The sequence below is a fragment of the Pleurodeles waltl genome, chromosome 9 (genome assembly GCF_031143425.1).
Source record: "Pleurodeles waltl isolate 20211129_DDA chromosome 9, aPleWal1.hap1.20221129, whole genome shotgun sequence".
Classification (NCBI taxonomy): domain Eukaryota; kingdom Metazoa; phylum Chordata; class Amphibia; order Caudata; family Salamandridae; genus Pleurodeles; species Pleurodeles waltl.
The window spans coordinates 571697264-571718734 of NC_090448.1; the positions used below are offsets into that span (position 1 = coordinate 571697264).

The following is a 21471-nucleotide window of genomic DNA, read 5'->3' on the forward strand; positions in this document are numbered from 1 at the left end:
ATAGCAGCCCACTGCTTTTGAGGGACATCCTGTACAGCACAGGCCCTCTCAAGTGCAGCAAACCACTTGTTAATGTCATCCCCCTCCTTATAAGGGGGAACTATCTTGTGCAGATTCCTGGAATCATGCTCTTTTGCAGGATGACTATGGGGAATACTGCTGCTGCCACCATGGGTATCTAAACCCAACTTCTGTCTTTCCCTCTCTACTTCTAAAGACTGTCTATCCAAATCCAGCTGTTGCTTCTTGAGCTTCAGTCTGGTTTGTTCCACTCTCAATCTATTGAGCTCCCTTTCTAACAATCTGTCATCGGGGTGGGTGGGAGGGACATTTCTAGATACAGAGGTATGATGGGAATGAACAGAAGGAGACCTGTCCCTTACAGAGGGCACCCTAACAGCTTGGCTACCAGCATAATGTGAGAGCACATCATCAGTATGATGTGATTCAACCTCTGTACCAACTATGCTAGACTGTCTAGTAATGGGCAGGCTGAGAAGTTTCTTTCCTGAACCTTTTCGTGGGGGAGTCCCTGGATCAGATTGAGAACCATTAGCTACTTTTTCTACAGATTGGGCACTTATGGCCTTATCCTGTACTCTAAGCATATTAATTAACAGTTCTAAAGAAGGATTCTTCCCTACACTCAAACCTCTCTCTATGCAGAGACTCCTTGCTCCTTTCCAGCTAAGGTGATCATATGCAAGTTTGGACAGTTCAACTTTTTTTCCTGTGCCAGACATTTTTTTTGAGAGAGTTAAAGTGATAGCAAAAGAGAAAAAAGTTTTCAGAACTTTTTGGAAAGACAGAAAAAAACTTTTTAAACTTTTAAGAACTTTTTGAAAGTTTAGAAGTACTTTTCAGCACTTAGAAAAGAGTGAAAAGAGGAAATGCAAAACTTTTTGGCTATGTGTATATACACTGACCTTGTTTTGTATATTTTTCTCTTATGAAAAGTACAATGACAAGAGTGGTAAGTAGTCTCAAAGCACTTATCCCACCGCTGCACAACCAATGTAGGAGGCTGGACTGGTTTGTAGTGAGTACCAAGGGGTACTTGCACCTTGCACCAGGCCCAGTTATCCCTTATTAGTGTATAGGGTGTCTAGCAGCTTAGGCTGATAGATAATGGTAGCTTAGCAGAGCAGCTTAGGCTGAACTAGGAGACGTGTGAAGCTACTACAGTACCACTTAGTGTCATATGCACAATATCATAAGAAAACACAATACACAGTTATACTAAAAATAAAGGTACTTTATTTTTATGACAATATGCCAAAGTATCTTAGAGTGTACCCTCAGTGAGAGGATAGGAAATATACACAAGATATATATACACAATAGCAAAAATATGCAGTATAGTCTTAGAAAACAGTGCAAACAATGTATAGTTACAATAGGATGCAATGGGGAAACATAGGGATAGGGGCAACACAAACCATATACTCCAAAAGTGGAATGCGAACCACGAATGGACCCCAAACCTATGTGACCTTGTAGAGGGTCGCTGGGACTATTAGAAAATAGTGAGAGTTAGAAAAATAACCCTCCCCAAGACCCTGAAAAGTGAGTGCAAAGTGCACTAAAGTTCCCCTAAGGACAAAATAGTCGTGTTAGAGGGAAAATGCAAGGAAAACACAAATCAGCAATGGAACAACGATGGATTCCTGACTGAGGGTACCTGTGGAACAAGGGGACCAAGTCCAAAAGTCACAAGCAACTCGGAGATGGGCAGATGCCCAAGAAATGCCAGCGGTTGGTGCAAAGAAGCTCTTACTAGGCTGAAGAACTGTGAATACTGCAGGAACGACAAGGGCTAGAGACTTCCCCTTTGGAGGATGGATCCCCCACGCCTTGGAGAGTCGTGCAGAAGTGTTTTCCCGCCGGATGGACGCCAACAAGCCTTGCTACACGCAAATCGTGCGTTTGGCGTTTTTGGACGCTGCTGGGGCCCAGGAGAGACCAGGAGGTCGCAAATTGGACCTGCAGAGAGAGGGGACGTCGAGCAAGACAAAGAACCCTCACTGAAGCAGGTAGCACCCGGAGAAGGGCCAGAAACAGGTACTACAAGGATGCGTGAAACAGTGCTCGCCGAAGTTGCACAAAGGAGTCCCACGTCGCCGGAGACCAACTTAGAAAGTCGTGCAATGCAGGTTAGAGTGCCGTGGACCCAGGCTTGGCTGTGCACGAAGGATTTCCGCCGGAAGTGCACAGGGGCCGGAGTAGCTTGCAAAGTTGCGGTTCCCAGCAATGCAGCCCAGCGAGGTGAGGCAAGGACTTACCTCCACCAAACTTGGGCTGAAGAGTCACTGGACTGTGGGGGTCACTTGGACGGTGTTGCTGGATTCGAGGGACCTCGCTCGTCGTGCTGAGAGGAAACCCAAGGGACCGGTAATGCAGCTTTTTGGTGACTGCGGTTGCAGGGGGAAGATTCCGTCGACCCACGGGAGATTTCTTCGGAGCTTCTGGTGCAGAGAGGAGGCAGACTACCCCCACAGCATGCACAAGCAGGAAAACAGTCGAGAAGGCGGCAGGATCAGCGTTACAGAGTTGCAGTAGTCGTCTTTGCTACTATGTTGCAGGTTTGCAGGCTTCCAGCGCGGTCAGCGGTCGATTCCTTATCAGAAGGTGAAGAGGGAGATGCAGAGGAACTCGGCTGAGCTCATGCATTCGTTATCTAAAGTTTCCCCAGAGACAGAGACCCTAAATAGCCAGAAAAGAGGGTTTGGCTACCTAGGAGAGAGGAAAGGCTACTAACACCTGAAGGAGCCTATCAGCAGGAGTCTCTGACGTCACCTGGTGGCACTGGCCACTCAGAGCAGTCCAGTGTGCCAGCAGCACCTCTGTTTCCAAGATGGCAGAGGTCTGGAGCACACTGGAGGAGCTCTGGACACCTCCCAGGGGAGGTGCAGGTCAGGGGAGTGGTCACTCCCCTTTCCTTTGTCCAGTTTCGCGCCAGAGCAGGGGCTAAGGGGTCCCTGAACCGGTGTAGACTGGCTTATGCAGAATTGGGCACATCTGTGCCCAACAAAGCATTTCCAGAGGCTGGGGGAGGCTACTCCTCCCCTGCCTTCACACCATTTTCCAAAGGGAGAGGGTGTCACACCCTCTCTCAGAGGAAGTTCTTTGTTCTGCCATCCTGGGCCAGGCCTGGCTGGACCCCAGGAGGGCAGCTGCCTGTCTGAGGGGTTGGCAGCAGCAGCAGCTGCAGTGAAACCCCAGGAAGGGCAGTCTGGCAGTACCAGGGTCTGTGCTACAGACCACTGGGATCATGGAATTGTACCAACAATGCCAGGATGGCATAGAGGGGGCAATTCCATGATCATAGACATGTTACATGGCCATATTCGGAGTTACCATGGTGAAGCTACATATAGGTAGTGACCTATATGTAGTGCACGCGTGTAATGGTGTCCCCGCACTCACAAAGTTCAGTGAATTGGCTCTGAACAATGTGGGGGCACCTTGGCTAGTGCCAGGGTGCCCTCACACTAAGTAACTTTGCACCTAACCTTTACCAGGTAAAGGTTAGACATATAGGTGACTTATAAGTTACTTAAGTGCAGTGTAAAATGGCTGTGAAATAACGTGGACGTTATTTCACTCAGGCTGCAGTGGCAGGCCTGTGTAAGAATTGTCAGAGCTCCCTATGGGTGGCAAAAGAAATGCTGCAGCCCATAGGGATCTCCTGGAACCCCAATACCCTGGGTACCTCAGTACCATATACTAGGGAATTATAAGGGTGTTCCAGTAAGCCAATGTAAATTGGTAAAAATGGTCACTAGCCTGTCAGTGACAATTTGGAAAGAAATGAGAGAGCATAACCACTGAGGTTCTGGTTAGCAGAGCCTCAGTGAGACAGTTAGGCACCACACAGGGAACATAGACAGGCACACCTATGAGCACTGGGGCCCTGACCAGCAGGATCCCAGTGACACATAACAACCATACTGAAAACATGGTGTTTTCACTATGAGCACTGAGGCCTGGCTATCAGGATCCCAGTGAGACAGTGAAAACAGTGACAAACACCCTGACATACACTCACAAACAGGCCAAAAGTGGGGGTAACAAGGCTAGAAAGAGGCTACCTTCTCACAGTCAGCACTGGAGAATACATGGGCATTGTCTGTCTTTGATTCACATTTTGTGCAGGAGTCGTCACATTAGTTGTAGACTCCATTTGAGTCACCCCAGGAATCTGTGTTGATTGTGGCGTAACTGTAACTGTAATGTTCAGGGCTGTAATAACAACTAGAATTGCCGGATAAATTGCAGGAACCTGTGCTATTGGAGTAACAGGCACATTTAAAGTTACCTGAGCCTGGCTTTGCAAAACTGGAGCTGTGGCTATATTCTGATGTATGGGTTCAATGGCATTATCTGGTGGGGGACGGTTCTGCAAAAGCTGAATTATAAATTCATCATCTGAGTCACTTTCGGCAGCTGTTGCCTTTTATCTTTCATCTGATTTCTGCTCTGAATCTTCTGAGGGCTTTTTGGGGGTTTCGGTCCTACACTTCCGTCAGCTTCCTGTGTCACTGCTGGGAATAATTTCACTGTGTGTAATATGTCTGTTCTCCAGATTTTCTGTTCCTCATCGCATCTAGTTTCTGCCAATGTCTTCTTTGCTTTTCTCATTCTCTTTCTGAGCCTCTTTCTGTCTCGCAACTGATTCCCGAAAGGCAAGTGTTTCGAACGATGCAGGTCTTGGAAGGGGTTTTGAATCATACAACACCCTCCTTAAGTTTTATAAAATTCTCAAGATAAAATTTCTGTAAGAAGGGAAAGCTAAAATACAGTTCTTCTCTGTAACTTTTGCACCACCATTTTGCCCATAGGCATGCTCAAACTTCTCGCTCTTCCATCACCTCAAATGCTGGTGTACACTCATGTGGAGCAGGTTCAACCTCCCTAACCAGAATACATATATCTCCTCTCAATACACTCCTTAATGCTTTGATAATGTTTATTTTTTACTCAAATTTAATTGACAAACACATGTTCTACAAATCGAGAAAGTCATTTTCAATCCCACAATCTTTTCAGAAGAAGTCTTCAACCAATAGCAGCGGTCTTGTCCACTAATCTGTGTGTGGCTCTTCACGCTAACCAACCAAACCCAGCGTGGACCAAATAACATCATACTCACCTCACACAGAGGCTGCAAGTCGCTTCACAGCCGTGCCATACACAACTCATGCATACAACTAAATGCAAATATTGTAAGCACAAAAACCAAACCTGTCCGCTCACTACGGGTAGAACTCAAATGCTTTGAAAGCTTTACAGGCTATATGTCCAACTATGGCTTTCTCACATATGCAAGTATGACATGACCCGCAAATCTCACCATGATTGATATGGATCCTCCAGGTGCACTCAGGGTTCACCTAATACTAACCAAAAACTTACACTCACTGAAGGAATAATTATTGGTATTGACAATGGTACTCAATCAACCAATACCTCACTCCAGACAATAATTTAACCAAGTGTCTAAATACACTTGTGCAATACTCCAAAGTCCTAGGCCACGCAGGACCCGTAAACAACAACAAGAACCATGTGGGCAATTTTTTGAGCACACAGAGAAACAATCACTTTGAGTGTGACAAGTCTACAAACATCTCACACATCACACTTCACCGCATTTTTAGCATAAGCATTGCAAGCATGAACCCTACTCAAATACATACCGTACACTGAAAACACAATGCTGGACTTTCATCAGCCCCTAAACTTCACCATGAACAACTCACAATGTGCACAAAATCTGATTCCCCTCCTTATGAGGCAGAAATGTTATTCTACTACCTAAACTAAATTTTCTCCTCGCAATTAGGATTTGGAAACTGCATGGGTGAGGTGGCGCGTGTAGGCGGTTGGCCTGGTTTGTCGTGGGTACCTTGGGTGGTTACACCTTATACCAGGTACAGTTATCCCTTATTAGTGAGGTAATAATGTTCTAGCAGCTTAGGCTGTTAGAGGTAGCTATAGCAGAGCAGCTTAGGCTGAACTAGGAGACATGCAAATCTCATGCAATACCACTTATAGTTACACAGTACTTATACACAAGTAAGGACAATACTCAGTGTTACCAAAAATAAAGGTATTTATTTGGGTGACACTGTACCAAAAATATCTTAGAGACAATACTCCTTCTGAAGGTGAATATTATACACATTATATACAATAGGCACCAAAATGAGGTTCGTAATTAGACATAGGATGGTACAAACAATAGGAAATGCTATAGAATGCAAAGGGAGAAAATGGGTCTAGGGGCAACACAAACCATATACTGAGAAAGTGGAATGTGAATCACAAATTCCCCCCTAGACAAGTGTAGTGTGTGCAGAATCGCTAGGAGATTAAGAAAACAGTAAAAGTAAGTAAATTACCCCACCCCAGAGCCCAGAAAAGCAGGACTAAAGTACTGCAAGTTTCCTTAGGACACACTGCACCTCATGACTGGAATTATTGCAGTAACCAGCCAAGTCTGCAAACAACAACTGCTGGGTTCCTGGACCTGAAGACCTGCAAAAGAAGGGGACCAAGTCCAGAAGTCGAAAGGAGTTCCAGGAAGGACAGGAGCCGTTACCAACCCAGAAAAGGGTGCAAAAGAAGAGTCCCCAGTTGGAGGAAGACTGCAGAAATTAACACTAGGGAGATGCCAGTGGGTTCCTGCATGATGCAAAGGATGTCCCACAATGTGAAGATGGATGCAGATGTGATTTCTTGTTGGAAGTCGCCAACAAGCCTTGGTTATAACAAAGTTCAGTTTTGCATCAAAATGGTGCTAGCTGGACCCAGGAGGGACCTGGGGGCCTCAACTCTGTGTGAGGAGGAAGAGGGGGCTCTCAGCACTTTAGAGAGCCCTCAGGATGCCAGGCAGCAGCCACAGGAGTCCCAGGACATGGGGACAAAGGAGGTGCAAAATGCAGTTGGTGCAGCACTACAAAGAAGGGTCCCACAGCACCGGAGGTCAACTCAGCGAGTTAAGCATCGCAGGATAGAGTGCTGAGGACCTGGGCCATGCTGTGCATGAAGGATTTTTTCAAATAGTGCACAGAGGCCTCAGGAAGTGAAGAAGACGTGGCGCACAGGGGTACTGTCGCTCTCAGGGAAGGCAAGGTCTTACCTCCTCCAAATTGCATCAGCAGGACCTCAGGACAGTCTGTGTCGATGGGGTCCACCCTTTGTGTTCAGAGGAGCACGCTCAATGCTGTGAGAGGAGTCCAAGAAGACCAGTCGTCGACTTAGAAGGTGCCTGCGTGAGCAGGGGAGTGACTCCGTCACCCCACGGGAGATTTCTTCAGTCCTTCTGGTGCAGGGTGAAGACAGGGAGTCCTCACAGCGTGCACACCATGGGAACTGTTGCAGTTGCTGGCTGGAGCTGAAGTTGCAGAAGAAAAGTATCCCTTGTGGATACTGTGTTGCTGTTACAGCAGTTCCTGGAGCAGGCTGCGGTTGATCTGAGGTCAGAGGATTTAGTAGTAGTTGCAGAGGATTCCTGCTGGAAACATGCCAGTAGAATCTGAAGAGAACCCACAGGAGAGACCCTAAATAGCCCTGAAAGGGGGATTGGCTACCTTAACAGGTATGGACTTATCAGGTGGGGTCTCTGACGTCACCTGCTGGCACTTTCCACTCAGAGTCCTCCAGAGTGTCCCCACACCTTGCAAAGCAAGATGGCTGAAGTCTGAGACACACTGGAGGAGCTCTGGGCACCACCCCTGGGGTGGTGATGAACAGGGGAGTGGTCACTCCCCTTTACTTTGTCCAGTCTCGTGCCAGAGCAGGGGACAAGGGGTCCCTGAACCGGTGTAGACTGGCTTATGCAAGGAGGGTACCATCTGTGCCCTTCAAAGCATTTCCAGAGGTTGGGGAGGCTACCCCTCCCCAGCCCGTAACACCTATTTCCAAAGGGAGAGGGTGTAACACCCTGCTCTCAGAGGAAATGCTTTGTTCTGCCTTCCTGGAATTGAGCTGCTCACAAAATCCCGGGAAATGGCCCTGGACTATGTGGGGGCTCCTTTGTTAGTGCAAGGGTGCCCTCAAAATTATTAACTTTGCACCTAACCTTCAGCAAGTGAAGGTTAGACATATATGTGATTTATAAGTTACTTGAGTGCAGTAAAAATAGTTGTGAAATAACGTGTGCATTATTTCACGCAGACTGCAGTGGCAGTCCTGTGAAAGGGTTTGTCTGAGCTCCTTATGGGTGGCAAACGAAATGCTGCAGCCCAGAAGGATCTCCTGGAACCCCAATGCCCTGGGTACCTAGGTGCCATATACTAGGGACTTAGAAGGGGGGTCCAGCGTGCCAATTGAAATTGGTAAATAAAGTCACTAGCCTATAGTGACAAACTTAAAAGCAGAGAGAGCATAAGCATTGAGTTTCTGATTAGCAGAGCCTCAGTGACACAGTCAAGCACTATACAGACACACACATTAGGTCATAAACTATGAGCACTGGGGTCCTGAGCAGCAGGATCCCAGTGAGATAGGCAAACATATACTGACATACAGGTAAAAATGGGGGTAACATGCCAAGAAAGATGGTACTTTCCTACGGGCGCAACAACTTACCCCACATAATAACTGAGAGGTCGATAGGATCTTTGGGCTCAGCATGGAGTGTGGTAATCAGATACATTCAACACAATTCATTTTCAAAAACAATGTGAACCAATCTAAACAATTTAGACTTCATGACCAATGTGGCCATGGAAAGAAAAACTCCAAACGGAATCAAGTTTCAAATCTTTATTACTACCACAATTCCAAAGTAATGTAAATGTTACTCAAAGCTAAATTATAAGCACACATGAAAACCACAGGCTGTCTGAACTTCAACCTACTAAGCATTAAAATTAACAAACACTCTAAATAAATAACGGAGATAAATACCACAATGATTTGAATAACTGAGACTAATCTCAAATTGATTGATGGTGACATTAATGCAGTTCAGACTCAAGCAGTAACATTCAATTTTTTGGTCGGTCATCTCTACTTCTATTACAGATTTGGACTTGCACATGTGGGAAAGGGCTAACACATGCAGTAATAAAACACAAGACAAAAGAAGACAAAAATAATTTGGAAAATCAACTAACTAAGGAAGCTAGCTATAAAATACACTAAAGTAAGTCTTTTAAGCTGAAAAGGAAAACAAGAACATTGATCTGCAGATTGCATATATACCTCCCTTGATGGGACCGCAGACAAGAATGATTTGTCAGTCCAGAGTGCCAACAGCTACACAGCATCAGTAGACAGCAGCATCCAGGGCTGTGCAGAACAAAGGCTGCACATAGGACAAGATAGCAGTTAAAAATACGTTGGGCATATCAGTACTGAACAGCAAGAGTAAATAGGGCAAATAGGAGAGGGAAACTCACAACATAAAAGGCTAGAGGGGAACTCATAAGATGATGGCCAAGAGGGGACCAAAAGGCGACTGACAGTGTGATGACCAAAAGTGGACTAACTGAAGTTTCAAAAGTCTCTCCCTAACTAGAAATGTCTGTGGTTTGCTCATTGGACTGTAGGGTGGGCCCACCAGGTGCAAGTTGACCAATATCCAATACAAAATTATAGAAGCCCATCAGGTTTGCAACTATTCCATATTTTCTCAAAGATGGTGCAAAATCACCTCTGTTGATGACTACTACTTTGTCAAAACACGATAAATTGTATAATATTTGATACATTGCAATTTCTTTCCAATGGTCACAGGATGATTCCAACAGTTCTCATGTGAATTATAAATTATTGCTGCAAGTCTGGTCACTGGAATAAACTTTCAAACATCCAAGGACAATAAAACCATGATTCTCTTTTTAATACAAAAGGACATTCTCTAACACATAAGCATTCTAGGAAATAATTCAGGTCAAAGGAAACAAGATGAGGCAGCAGTTCTCCTCCACTCCTGCAAGAATGAATTTTAAGGCCTAGTTTGGTTAAGAAGCATAAATACATAATCATAACCAATAAACATTTATACTAAATGCATACCATCTAACACATACGCAAAGCAAAATCATTTACATGCATTATTAAAGCATAACGTTAGAAGTGACTGAGATGTGCATTTATTTTCCTGCACACTTATAACTCCATGTTAATTAATTCACATAAGTCAATATACGTATGGTTAAGTCATGTTCATTTAGTACTCATAATATTCTTTTCATGTATACTGTATCTCTAAAAATAATATTTTTAATAGCAATTCATGTCAGTAGTTTACGAAATATAAATGCTCAACATCTGCCATATTATTAGGTGATGCCCTAACAAGAGGAGGGCACAATGTACATGATATTTCAAACGTGTAAATTTTTACATTTTATGTTACTTTCTCGATTCCGCTTTTTAAATGTACATATATGCATCGCTATATGCTAATTCCTATGCAAATAATGTACTAGTAAAATTTAATCTCCATCACTTGCATAGGCTTGGGATATGGTCATCTTGGCGCCCTTCCGATGGAATGACTTAATTTCTGCATGAGTTAGAATCAACTCGGTGTGCTGGTGGCAAAGGGTTTAAAGATCAGTATTCAAGGATTGTTAGGGGTTTTGGTTCTGTGAGACGTGTCTTTGAGCATGTTCAATTTTGAAGTCTCTGTCAAAGTGAAGGGCCGTGACCTGTAAATGTCCTTGTGACGCAGTCAGCCTCGCACTTAGTTCTTTTCTGTAGACTGTGTCTTGTATTTATTTATGAAACAACATTTAAAAAAATATATTTTTAAGAGAAAACCTGCATAGCTATCAGGAGGCATTTCATTATTTGTTTGGCTTAAAATATGTCAAATGTTTCAACGTTTTTATTAATGTTTTACATACAAGACAAGCTTTGTCTAATTTGGAAAGTGAAAGTGCCTAGCTGTTGTAACTTTTTATATTTATAATACGAGGGCTATCTGAAGTTTGTTGAGCAAACAGACTGCTGGGTTCCTTTTACAAACATTAAAATGCTATTGCAATAATAGAGTTATACCCTGTTATTGTACATGTCATTTTTATTAGGTCGAGCCTAGAAAGCACGCATGCGCTGTCTGCAAGACCTGTTGGATGGAGTATAGGACTGTGCTCCTGCCTGCTGCTGCCTGCTGCTTACCATAGGTTAAAGGCAGTGTCGATCTTGTTTTCCTGCTTCCTAACTGGTTTGGCAGCCAATACGTTACTTCCTGTACTTGGCTGAGGAGCACTGGCCAAGTGCTATTTAATTACACCTGGAATGTTTTTCTGTTGCTTGGACGGACTATTTTTCTTTGTTTTCTGCCTCTCGTGTGTGTCAGTAAGCACTCGTGTTCACGTGTGAGATTCGATTCCCACATTTGTCTTTCACCTGGTCCTTACTTTACATAATCACTGATTACAAGTAGTTGTGTCATGTGTTGTTTTTTGTACATTTTTTGTGGCTTTATATCGCGTGAAATCGACCCAGGAATGAATCCTCAACAGCAACTCTCCTCGCACAGCGGGAGATCAGAACCAACAATATTCACTGCACTTGGAGAAACTCACCCCATAATGCTTTGCTGGCATTCCTTTTACATTTTTTGCCCATAACTCAGCCTGTGGTTGTCCTGGGGCAATGGGACCACCACTAAAACATTTGAACGATGTGCTCTTTCTGTCCAGGCCATCTTGTGGGTCACACTAGGTTAGAGGGGGCCCAAAAATCATAACCTCTTCCACCATGCAGTGCATATTTAAACTCTCTGATGGTTGGAATTATTTTTTTTTTTTTATAGCTGAGAGCAGTTGCAGTTGTAAAGGCCTTGTTTGTAATAATGTTCTGATAGCCTTGTTAAGCCTAAAAATGTATAATGTACTATGCTCTATAAGGGGTGAAGGCTGATAATAACCCTAGCCGCAACCAGTGGTATTGCACTTTTGGCTAATGCATAAACACAGTTTATTTCTGAGAAAGGTTTAATGTATTACAACACATTTTACCCATAACTCAGCCTGTGGTGACCCTAGGGCAATGGGACCACCACCAAAACATTCAGAAAGGTGTGCTCCATCTGTCCAGGCCATCTTGTCGGTCACACTAGGTTAGAGAAGGTCCAAAATACATAGGGGGTTATTCCAACTTTGGAGGAGGTGGTAATCCGTCCCAAATGTGACGGATTTACCACCAGCCGTATTACGAGTTCCATAGGATATAATGGACTTGTAATACGGCTGGTGGTATATCCGTCACTTTACCGTCACTTTTGGGACGGATTACCACTTCCTCCAAAGTTGGAATAACCCCCATAATCTCTTCCACCATTCAATGCATAGTGAAATTTTTCATATTTGGAACTTTTGTTCTTACAAGTGAGAGGAGTTTGTGTTATAAGGTTCTTGTTTGCAATACTATTGTAGCAGCCTTGCTTGGCATGCACATTTTTAATGCTCTATGCTCTCCAAGGGCTGAAGGATGATAATAGCCCTAAGGCACTATTAGCTCATTTGGCTTCACAGGGACATTTAGCCATGACTAGTGGTATTGCACCTTCTGCTAATGCTCAAACACATTTTATTTCTGATAAAGGTTTACTGTATGCACAAACACAGTTTATTTCTGGTTATGGTTTAATGTACAACATGGATAAATATTTCAGCCATTTCACTAAGGACCTGGTACTTCTCCAGCCATTTAAAGGTTTAGGAGACATTCTGAGCTTCTGACGTCAAAAGAATTTCCGACAGCGTTCTGTGACACTGTACTGTGTGTGCTTTTGGCTTCACAGGGACATCTAGCCATGGTCAGTGGTACTGCATCTTATGCTTTTGACTCTACAGGGACATCTAGCCATAACCAGTGGTACTGCACATTCTGCTGTTGACTCTACAGGGAGATCTAGCCACGGCCAATTGTACTGCACCTTCTGCTGTTGACTCTACAGGGACATCTAGTAATGGCCTGCTGCACTGCACCCTTGTGCCACTGACTCCACACTTAGATGATATTTAAAAGACATGCTAGGCATGAAAATGTGTAATACACTATGCCCTCAAGGGGCTGATTATATGGTTACACTGCAATGTTCTTTATAGTTCTCTTCTATGCGATTTTTCCCTCTAGAAGCTGAATATATGGTTACTTGACCATGTTTCTTCCAAATGCTGTTTTCACTGTGGTGCTCTGTAGGGGCTGTTCATACCATTGCAGACTAATGCCAAGTGTAGAAGGAATGCACAAACACAGGCCCTTATTTATACTTTTTTAGCGCCGCATTTGCGTCATTGTTTGATGTAAAAGTGGCGCAAACTTACAAAATACAATTGTATTTTGTAAGTGTGTGCCGCCTTTGCATGAAAAAAGCGGCGCAAATGCGGCGCTAAAAAAGTATAAATATGGACCACAGTTTATTTCTGATAAAGTTGAATGTGCTGCATGGCTAAATATTTATAAGGTCCCAAATGTGGAATTGTCATTGTCATTTACAACCCCAACAGCTCTAACTCTCGCTAATGCGAAACCTATTGGATTGAAAATGCTTGTATGCTGCTAAGAGACAGTAGGGCTTTTTTATAGATTTTATGGGGCTGATTTAAGAAAAGTGGCCCTGCTCCCAGTGAAGCACCACTTTCCTTGTGCCCCTTAACGCCCCCCCTATCGTCATCTCTAAGAGATTTCCTTTCACCATTTTTTTGGCACTTTTAATGCCTGTTCATGGGGGCCTGCCTGTGAAAACAATGGGCCCCTATGTACTCTGCAGGTGTAGCGCCAAAATGTTGGTGCTACTCCTGCAGAGTACATCAATAGCATAAGGAATTCTGATGCTGTTGCTCCCTACCCTGAGCCATGGTGCGCCGTATTTTAAATATGGCGCACACATGGTGGCAGTAGAGGGGTGATAAGGGGAACAAAGAAAGTGGGACTTCACTGGGAGCAATGACCTGGCTGCAGACAATGGGGGTCATTCTGACCCTGGCGGCCGGTGGCCGCCAGGGCCACCGACCACGGGAGCACCGCCAACAGGCTGGCGGTGCTCCCACGAGCATTCTGACCGCGGCGGTTCAGCCGCGGTCAGAAGCGGCAAGTCGGCGGGCTCCCGCCGACTTACCGCTGCTCGGGGGAATCCTTCATGGCGGCGGAGCGCGCTCCGCCGCCATGAGGATTCAGACACCCCCTACCGCCATCCTGTTCATGGCGGGAAACCCGCCATGAACAGGATGGCGGTAGGGGGTGCCGCGGGGCCCCTGGGGGCCCCTGCCGTGCCCATGCCAATGGCATGGGCACGGCAGGGGCCCCCGTAAGAGGGCCCCGCAAAGTATTTGAAATACAACTGCACCCGTCGCACCCCTGCAACTACGCCGGCTCAATTCTGAGCCGGCGTCCTCGTTGCAGGGGCATTTCCTCTGGGCCGGCGGGCGCTCTTTCGGAGAGCGCCCGCCGGCCCAGAGGAAATGTTTAAATGGCCGCCGCGGTCTTTTGACCGCGGTGCGGTCATTTCACGGCGGTACCTTGGCGGACGGCCTCCGCCGTCCGCCAAGGTTAAAATCACCCCCAATGTGTCTACAGTTCATCAAGGTATGTACTGGATTATGAGGGGAACCTCTGGCACATCACGTTATTGACAGGACTTTAAATGTGAGCCTAATGCAAATCATGGCTTTGACAAGCAATTTGGGATGCATGGGACAACTTGTGACATTATGTGGTTTATGGGAGAGACTGTAGCTCTATCATGGAATTGACTGGCCAATGAGGGGACGTGACACATCCTAGAGGGACTGACCCATTAGTGGCATGTCTGGGGCACCTCATGGCATTAAATGGCCACAGTGAAGTGCCCTGGGGACATCATGTTATAAGTTTACATACAGGCATGAAGCACACAGTGACATGGATTGTTCTGTGGATGATCAATTGGGTCACATAAAAACACTGGCTAAAGTGCACCTTGATACCAGGCACAAGTCATATAATTAACTATCGGTAGTCAGATCCCTTATCATCGTCATAGCACTTGCAGACCTATGGGGGACTCCTGTGGGCTGCCTCATGATGTTGATTGTCGCATAAAGGAAGTATATAGCATACCACTACAGTAATGTGTATATGGGGAACCACCTTTGGTACATAATGGTATTGACTGTCATATGTGTGTCACCTACTTCATTAGGCAATGTGTGTGGCACCTCATGATAAGGAAGAGCATACAAGATATGTCTGAGTCAAGTCTCAATGTTACCTGACATATACAGGTACTCATGCCACACACTAGTATTCACTGGAATATGATGAAAGATAACAGTAATGTTTACAATGCTGCCACATTATATGACACCTTCTTGATGGCACTAATTTGCATTTGATAGGGATTAGTCGGAACGTGATTGCAATAACTATTTATGATAACTATAAATGAAAAATTGTTGTGTCTAGACAAAATAGGTGAAGTTATTCAAAGAAGCAGCGGAGCAAAGTGTATTTCTAACTGAAAGTGACAAACCGATATTTTTACACAATGGATGAGTTCACAAAAGTGTTCATGACCCGTTAATGTCTATTTCTGAGGGTACTGGATAATTTTCTTGGTTTCACATTGCATTATAATATATTGGTAGTAATTTTACCATTCGTGGAGAAACGTTTATATCATCTATATTTATTTCATTTTTGACATCACAATTACGGTATATAACAGATGCCTGAGGCATGCAGCTCTAAGGCCAAAATAACCAGGCTTTGATTGTAGATTTGTCAAACTAAAATGCCGAATGTCTAGAAGCTCTTAGGCGAGTTTATTGCTGCAAGTATATAAGACATGGCAGGCTTGCCTCCCACTACTACTGGCCTCATCACGACCAGGGGTTCCCAGACTCCATGGATAACCTACTCAGTGCTACATCTGGCATCATCTCTCCAGTTTACCACATGACCCTCACTGGTACTTATTGACTGGCTGATACTGCTGAGAGCTCTGTGGATCTGCAGTTGCAACCTACATGCCCTCCTTATTGGTACAGCCATACCTGAGCATATGTATTATTAATAACACCTGATTAAGTGAAAGGATATGGCTCTCATGTGGTCCTCTGGCAGCCTTGTGCAATTTCCTAGCAGCAGTGGGCGCCTTGTGCAGCTTTGGAGCTGCCCAGTGGATCCTATGATGGATTGCACTGGATTGATCCCAGTGCAAAACATCCTTTAATGTATGGAAGATTGAGTACTCAAACACTCATGGAGTTTCATAAACCATTCAACAATGTGACGACCACACTGTCTCTCATTTGAAAAACAAGAATGCACTGAGATCTGCCAGATTGCACTACACCTTCTTCGCTCTCAAATGGTCACAAAAGCTTTTGGCAGCCATCTTTTGAAAAGGAATGATACCCTCACATAATAGGTAAGCCTTGGACCCATACTAAAATACCTAATCTTAGGAAGTAATTGTTTTTTTATCATGATTTTGCTGAAACTATTGTAGAGTAAAGAACTGTTGACAGCAATAATCTGTTCTGAATACCTTTTAAAACTGTTATTATATAAATTGATTGTGTACGGTATACCACTGTTAATATGTAAAGTACACTGACATGCTTTGGATCCTAGTTATGCAGTATAAAACTACGATATAAATGGATACATAAACTGCTGGATTGGTTGGTGTCATAATCCTGAGATTATACTCATACTGTTAGTTTGCAGCAGGAAAAGGTAGGTGTGTAATATCCATGTATCATGCATACATATCTAGGCCCATATTTCTACTTTTTGACGCAAATCAGCGCCAGGGACGATTTGCGTCAAACGTTTACTGCCGGCTAACGCCATTCCACGCGCCAGCCGGGCGCCTTATTTATGGAATGCCGTTAGCAGGCACTGCGGCCTGGTTTGCGTAAATTACTGAAACCGGGCAACGGAGGAGAAGGGAAGACTGGGCGTTGTGCGTCAAAGAATGATGCAAGTCAGGTTAGAGTCAAAAATATTGGCTCCAACCTGACCTGCTCCATTTTTTGACGTACAACCCCCATGAAAATGACTCCTGTCTTAGCAAAGACAGGAGTCATGCATCCTTGCCCAATGGCCATGCCCAGGGGACTTCTGTCCCCTGGGCATGGCCTTTGGGCACAGTGGCATGTAGGGGGGCCCAAGTTAGGCCCCCCTATGCCACTCTAAAAGGGGTGGGCTAGGGTGGCAGGGGGTGTCACTGGATGCAGGGAAGGGCACCTGTGGACTGCTTCCATGATCTCCCACAATGGAAAAGAGCCCACAGGTCACTTAACGCCTGCCCTGACCCAGGTGTTAATTTTTTATGCAAATCGTGATTTACATTATTTTACAGCTCCGCCTACCAGCCGTGTGTCATTTTTGCCCGGTTGGATAAATGTGGCGCATGGGTGTTTAAGTCATTTTTTGGATGGGAATGCCCACCTTGGATATCATTATTGCAAGGCGGTTTCACGCATCCAGAAAATGACGCACACTGAGAAATGTTGACGCTAGCGGGGTCTAATGTCAAAGGATAAATATGGTCTTAGTTTTGCGCCAAATTTGTGTTAAAAAAAAAGATGCAAATCCGGTGCAAGCAGAGTATAAGTATGCCCCCTAGTTTGCATTTGAACCCATTTCACTCTGATATTACAACATATATGTATGTGGTTTATATGGTTATATATTGTATAATGCGAAGGTCCTGACACAATTAAAGCAGTCAAACTCCACTTACTTGCCCCCAGGCAGAGCTGAAGAGTCGAAATGTATCGTGCAACAGGTTCAGTAAATAGAGGAACTTCTTGTCTTCATAGTCAAATCGCCTACCGAAGACAACGGAACAGATCACGTTGGAGACAGCACGGCTCAAGAAAAAGGTGGGATCAAAAGGCAAGCCTGCGACAGATAAAATAGAAATGTAGGCAATTGGAACATACTTACATTTTGAAACATAATTTGGTAAATTAGTTTAAAGCAATATGATATGCTTAAATTCGCATCAAAGAGGTATTTGTGACCAAGTAAAAAATAAAGGAAAATATGCTGAAAGGCAAGCTTCAGAAGGTACGATTAAATTCCCAAAGTTTGAGCAGCTGAATCAAGAGACGAATACAATAGGCCCGATTGATCCAAACAATAAAAAAATATAATATTTTCACAGAAGATATCCCATTCAAGATATTTCTGTGTGCAACAATACGCAGCCTAGTAGCACTGCAGAGAATTCAATACCCTAAAAGAAAGAAGCACTTGCATGAAATTGCGGAACCATGAAATTGCAATTATGAAGAGGCTCTATAACCACAACTGTCTGTTTTGTGTGGGTGTATGTGTTTTCTGTATGTGTGAGTGTGCGTGTTTGTGTGCATTTAAGAGTTAGCAAGTCATTTCAAAGTAGGGAAAGTGCATGTTGTGTACATGTTTATAAATACAGTTGTGCGTGAACATCTCTTTAAATGCATGTTTGCAAACGTGTGCTTATGTGGATTTGTGTTTTGTGAGGGACTGCAGGTCTCTGGCTCATGGTGACAATGACTTTCCCAAGGGTGTATCATGAAAAATTTCTGAGGGATGCCAAGGACAAAATATGACTTTATCCCACCCAGTGGCACCACACAGACATGAACGGCTTTTATGGTTCCTCATGGCATAGTCTGACATTTGACGGTCATCTGGAATATTTCAAGGCGTTCTTTGATTGATGCGATATCCAAAGCACATAATGGTATTGCCAGCATATGTGTCAGTGCCTGGTGCACTGTATGAAACTGATTGGCATACGAGGGGTGCCTGGAGTACATCATTGCCCTCTCTTTTCTATGGAGCTGATATGTGAGGGGGATGATGCATTGACTGCCTGATATCATGAATTTTTGCAGGTGTAAAGACACACTGATGTATATCATGGTATTAACTGACCCATGAGGTGGATGCCTGGGCTATTTCATTATAATGAGAGTCTTGCCGGAGATGCAGGGATACATAGGGGCATATTTATACTCTGTTGGCGCCGGATTTGCGTCGGTTTTTTTACGCAAATCCGACACAAAACTAACTCCATATTTATACTTTGGCGTTAGACGCGTCGAGCGTCAAAGTTCATGGAGTTTGCGTCATTTTTTAGCGTCGACACCTTCCTTGCGTTAATGATATGCAAGGGAGGCGTTCCCTACTAAAAAATGACTCCGAGGCATGTGCGTCGTATTTATACTCCCGGGCAAAAATGACGCCCGGGAGTGGGTGGGTCAAAAAAAATGACGTCTACCCTCGTTAGCGTCATTTTTTAACGCCTGCTCAGGGCAGGCGTTAAGGGACCTGTGGGCTCGGAAGGAGCCCAGAGGTGCCCTCCCATGCCCCCAGGGACACCCCCTGCCACCCTTGCCCACCCCAGGAGGACACCCAAGGATGGAGGCACCCATCCCAGGAAACTTAAGGTAAGTTCAGGTAGGTATTTTTTTTTTTTTTTTTGGGTGACCCCCTACATGCCACTATGCCCAATGACCATGCCCAGGGCACAGAAGTCCCCTGGGCATGGCCATTGGGCAAGGGGGCATGACTCCTGTCTTTGCTAAGACAGGAGTCATTTCAATGGGGGTTGGGAGTGAAAAAAAATGCTGCAAATCGGGTTGAGGCAAAATATTTGCCTCAGCCTGACTTGCCCCATTTTTTGACGCCCAAACTCCATTTTCCCCTACGCCGGCGCTGCCTGGTGTAAGTCATTTTTTTTGACGCACACCACTCCGCAGCGCCGGCTAACGCCGGCTAACGTCATTGAATAAATATGGCGCCCGCATGGCGCTTCAGAATGGCGTTAGCCAGCGTTAAATTTTTTGACGCACAACTGCATTGGCGCAGTTGTGCGTCGAAAAGTATAAATATGGCCCATTATGTCTTAGACGGAACTACATGGATACCTGGGGAGCATATTAGCATTAACTGTTTCTTTGTTCATTTCTCTGTTGCATGAAGACAACAGCAGTCCTATGGTTTAAAACCAGAGGCGCTTTAAGGTATTTGCTGACATATAAGAAGATGCCTCGAGTATATATTGGCTATTACCGGCACACGGCAGAATATTTGGAGGATACTGCAGTATTGTTTGTTCTTGAGAAAAACCTTTTGGGGGATAAGAGCTGCAGGTCATGGTATTGAGTCATTGGTGGACGGTGCCAGCGCACACCAAACTTTGGAGAAGTAATGATGTAAAAATATAGAATCCAATTAACAAAGGATATTTTTGCCATAACAGCAAGTTTAAAGCCGACAATACCTCCTGCAGAAAAAAATAATTCTCGGAAGAGTTAAAAGGATGTTCATACAGACTTCTCTTCAATGCGTGCATAGAAATTTACAGTTATAAATCCCATGCAGAAGGTGTGAAATGAATGTTACAAGGCAGGTTTTGGCCTGTAAGTTGTGAATACCCACAATAATGCACATTTTTTAGCACTAACAAAGTAAAATCTAAACCCTTCCCACACTTTAAGTATTTGGAAAGTAAGTTCCTCCACCCAAATCTGAAATAATTTCCCTTTCAGGATGAGAAGGGGAATGGATCATTCCCAGATCTCTAGATGGAACAAATGTTTGCCCAGTGGAACCCAATTCTCCTACGCATAATGCTATGCAGAATTATGAGCAGTGGGACTAAGAGCATGTGGGAGACATGACATTCCTAGTAGAATGCCGGCAAACATGTGCTAGTTTTTTACCATATTTATACTTTTTTTGCGCCGCATTTGTGTAATTTTTGACGCAGAAACGGTGCAAACTTGCAAAATACAATTGTATTTTGAAAGTTTGCACAGTTTTTGCGTCAAAAAGCGTCGCAAATGCGGCGCTAAAAAAGTATAAATATGGGCCTAAGTGCTGGTGTTCCATCCAAGCCTGAATTTTCTCCAAAAGTGTAACTATGATATCAAAATCTTTGGGGAAGCAAATTGTCAAATAGACCTTGGTCTCAGCAGCAAAACAAGATTACGAAATGTTAGAAAGGATCGAGAATATTGTAGAGGCTCCATATAAAAGGTGAAGATGATAGGAGAGGGAATATAACCTTGGGAAATCCCTTGTTGAACTGGCACAAAATTGGCCAACATTATTTACTCCAGTATTCCAGATATGAAAAGGTTCAATTGAGGAACAAGTTAAGTCAGCACCTTATTGTCTTTGAGAGTTTTGAAGACAATGGCATGGTTCAGCGGATGGCAAGCTACTGATAGGCTGAGAAGGATAAAGATACATTTATCAAGAATGTGGAGAGTGTCTTCACCTATTTTTAAATATGCTGTTTCAGTGCCTGGTCCTGACCTGAACTCTGGCTGGAGCTCATGTAGTAGGTTACTTTCATCAATTAGGCTTTTTAGCTATGTTTCATGCCGCAGAAGGGTATTTGCTATTCAAGGTTACAAATCTGGAAAAAGTTTTTGGGATCTGAAGGGCCCACCTAATGTTTTTTTTTTCAGTAAAGATGATACCAAACCTATTTTTAGAGCATTCTGG

At 44.3% G+C, this 21471-nt stretch overlaps 1 protein-coding gene across 2 annotated transcripts in view; it reads right to left on the reverse strand.

Annotated features, from left to right (window-relative positions):
- Nucleotides 1–21471, reverse strand: part of LOC138259675 (cytochrome P450 2G1-like) — a 280939-nt gene that overhangs the window by 204017 nt on the left and 55451 nt on the right. For both annotated transcript variants that reach the window (XM_069207549.1, XM_069207548.1), the window contains exon 4: nt 17705–17865. In XM_069207549.1, the coding sequence (XP_069063650.1) occupies nt 17705–17865 (161 nt within the window). The remainder of the gene's footprint in view (nt 1–17704; nt 17866–21471) is intronic.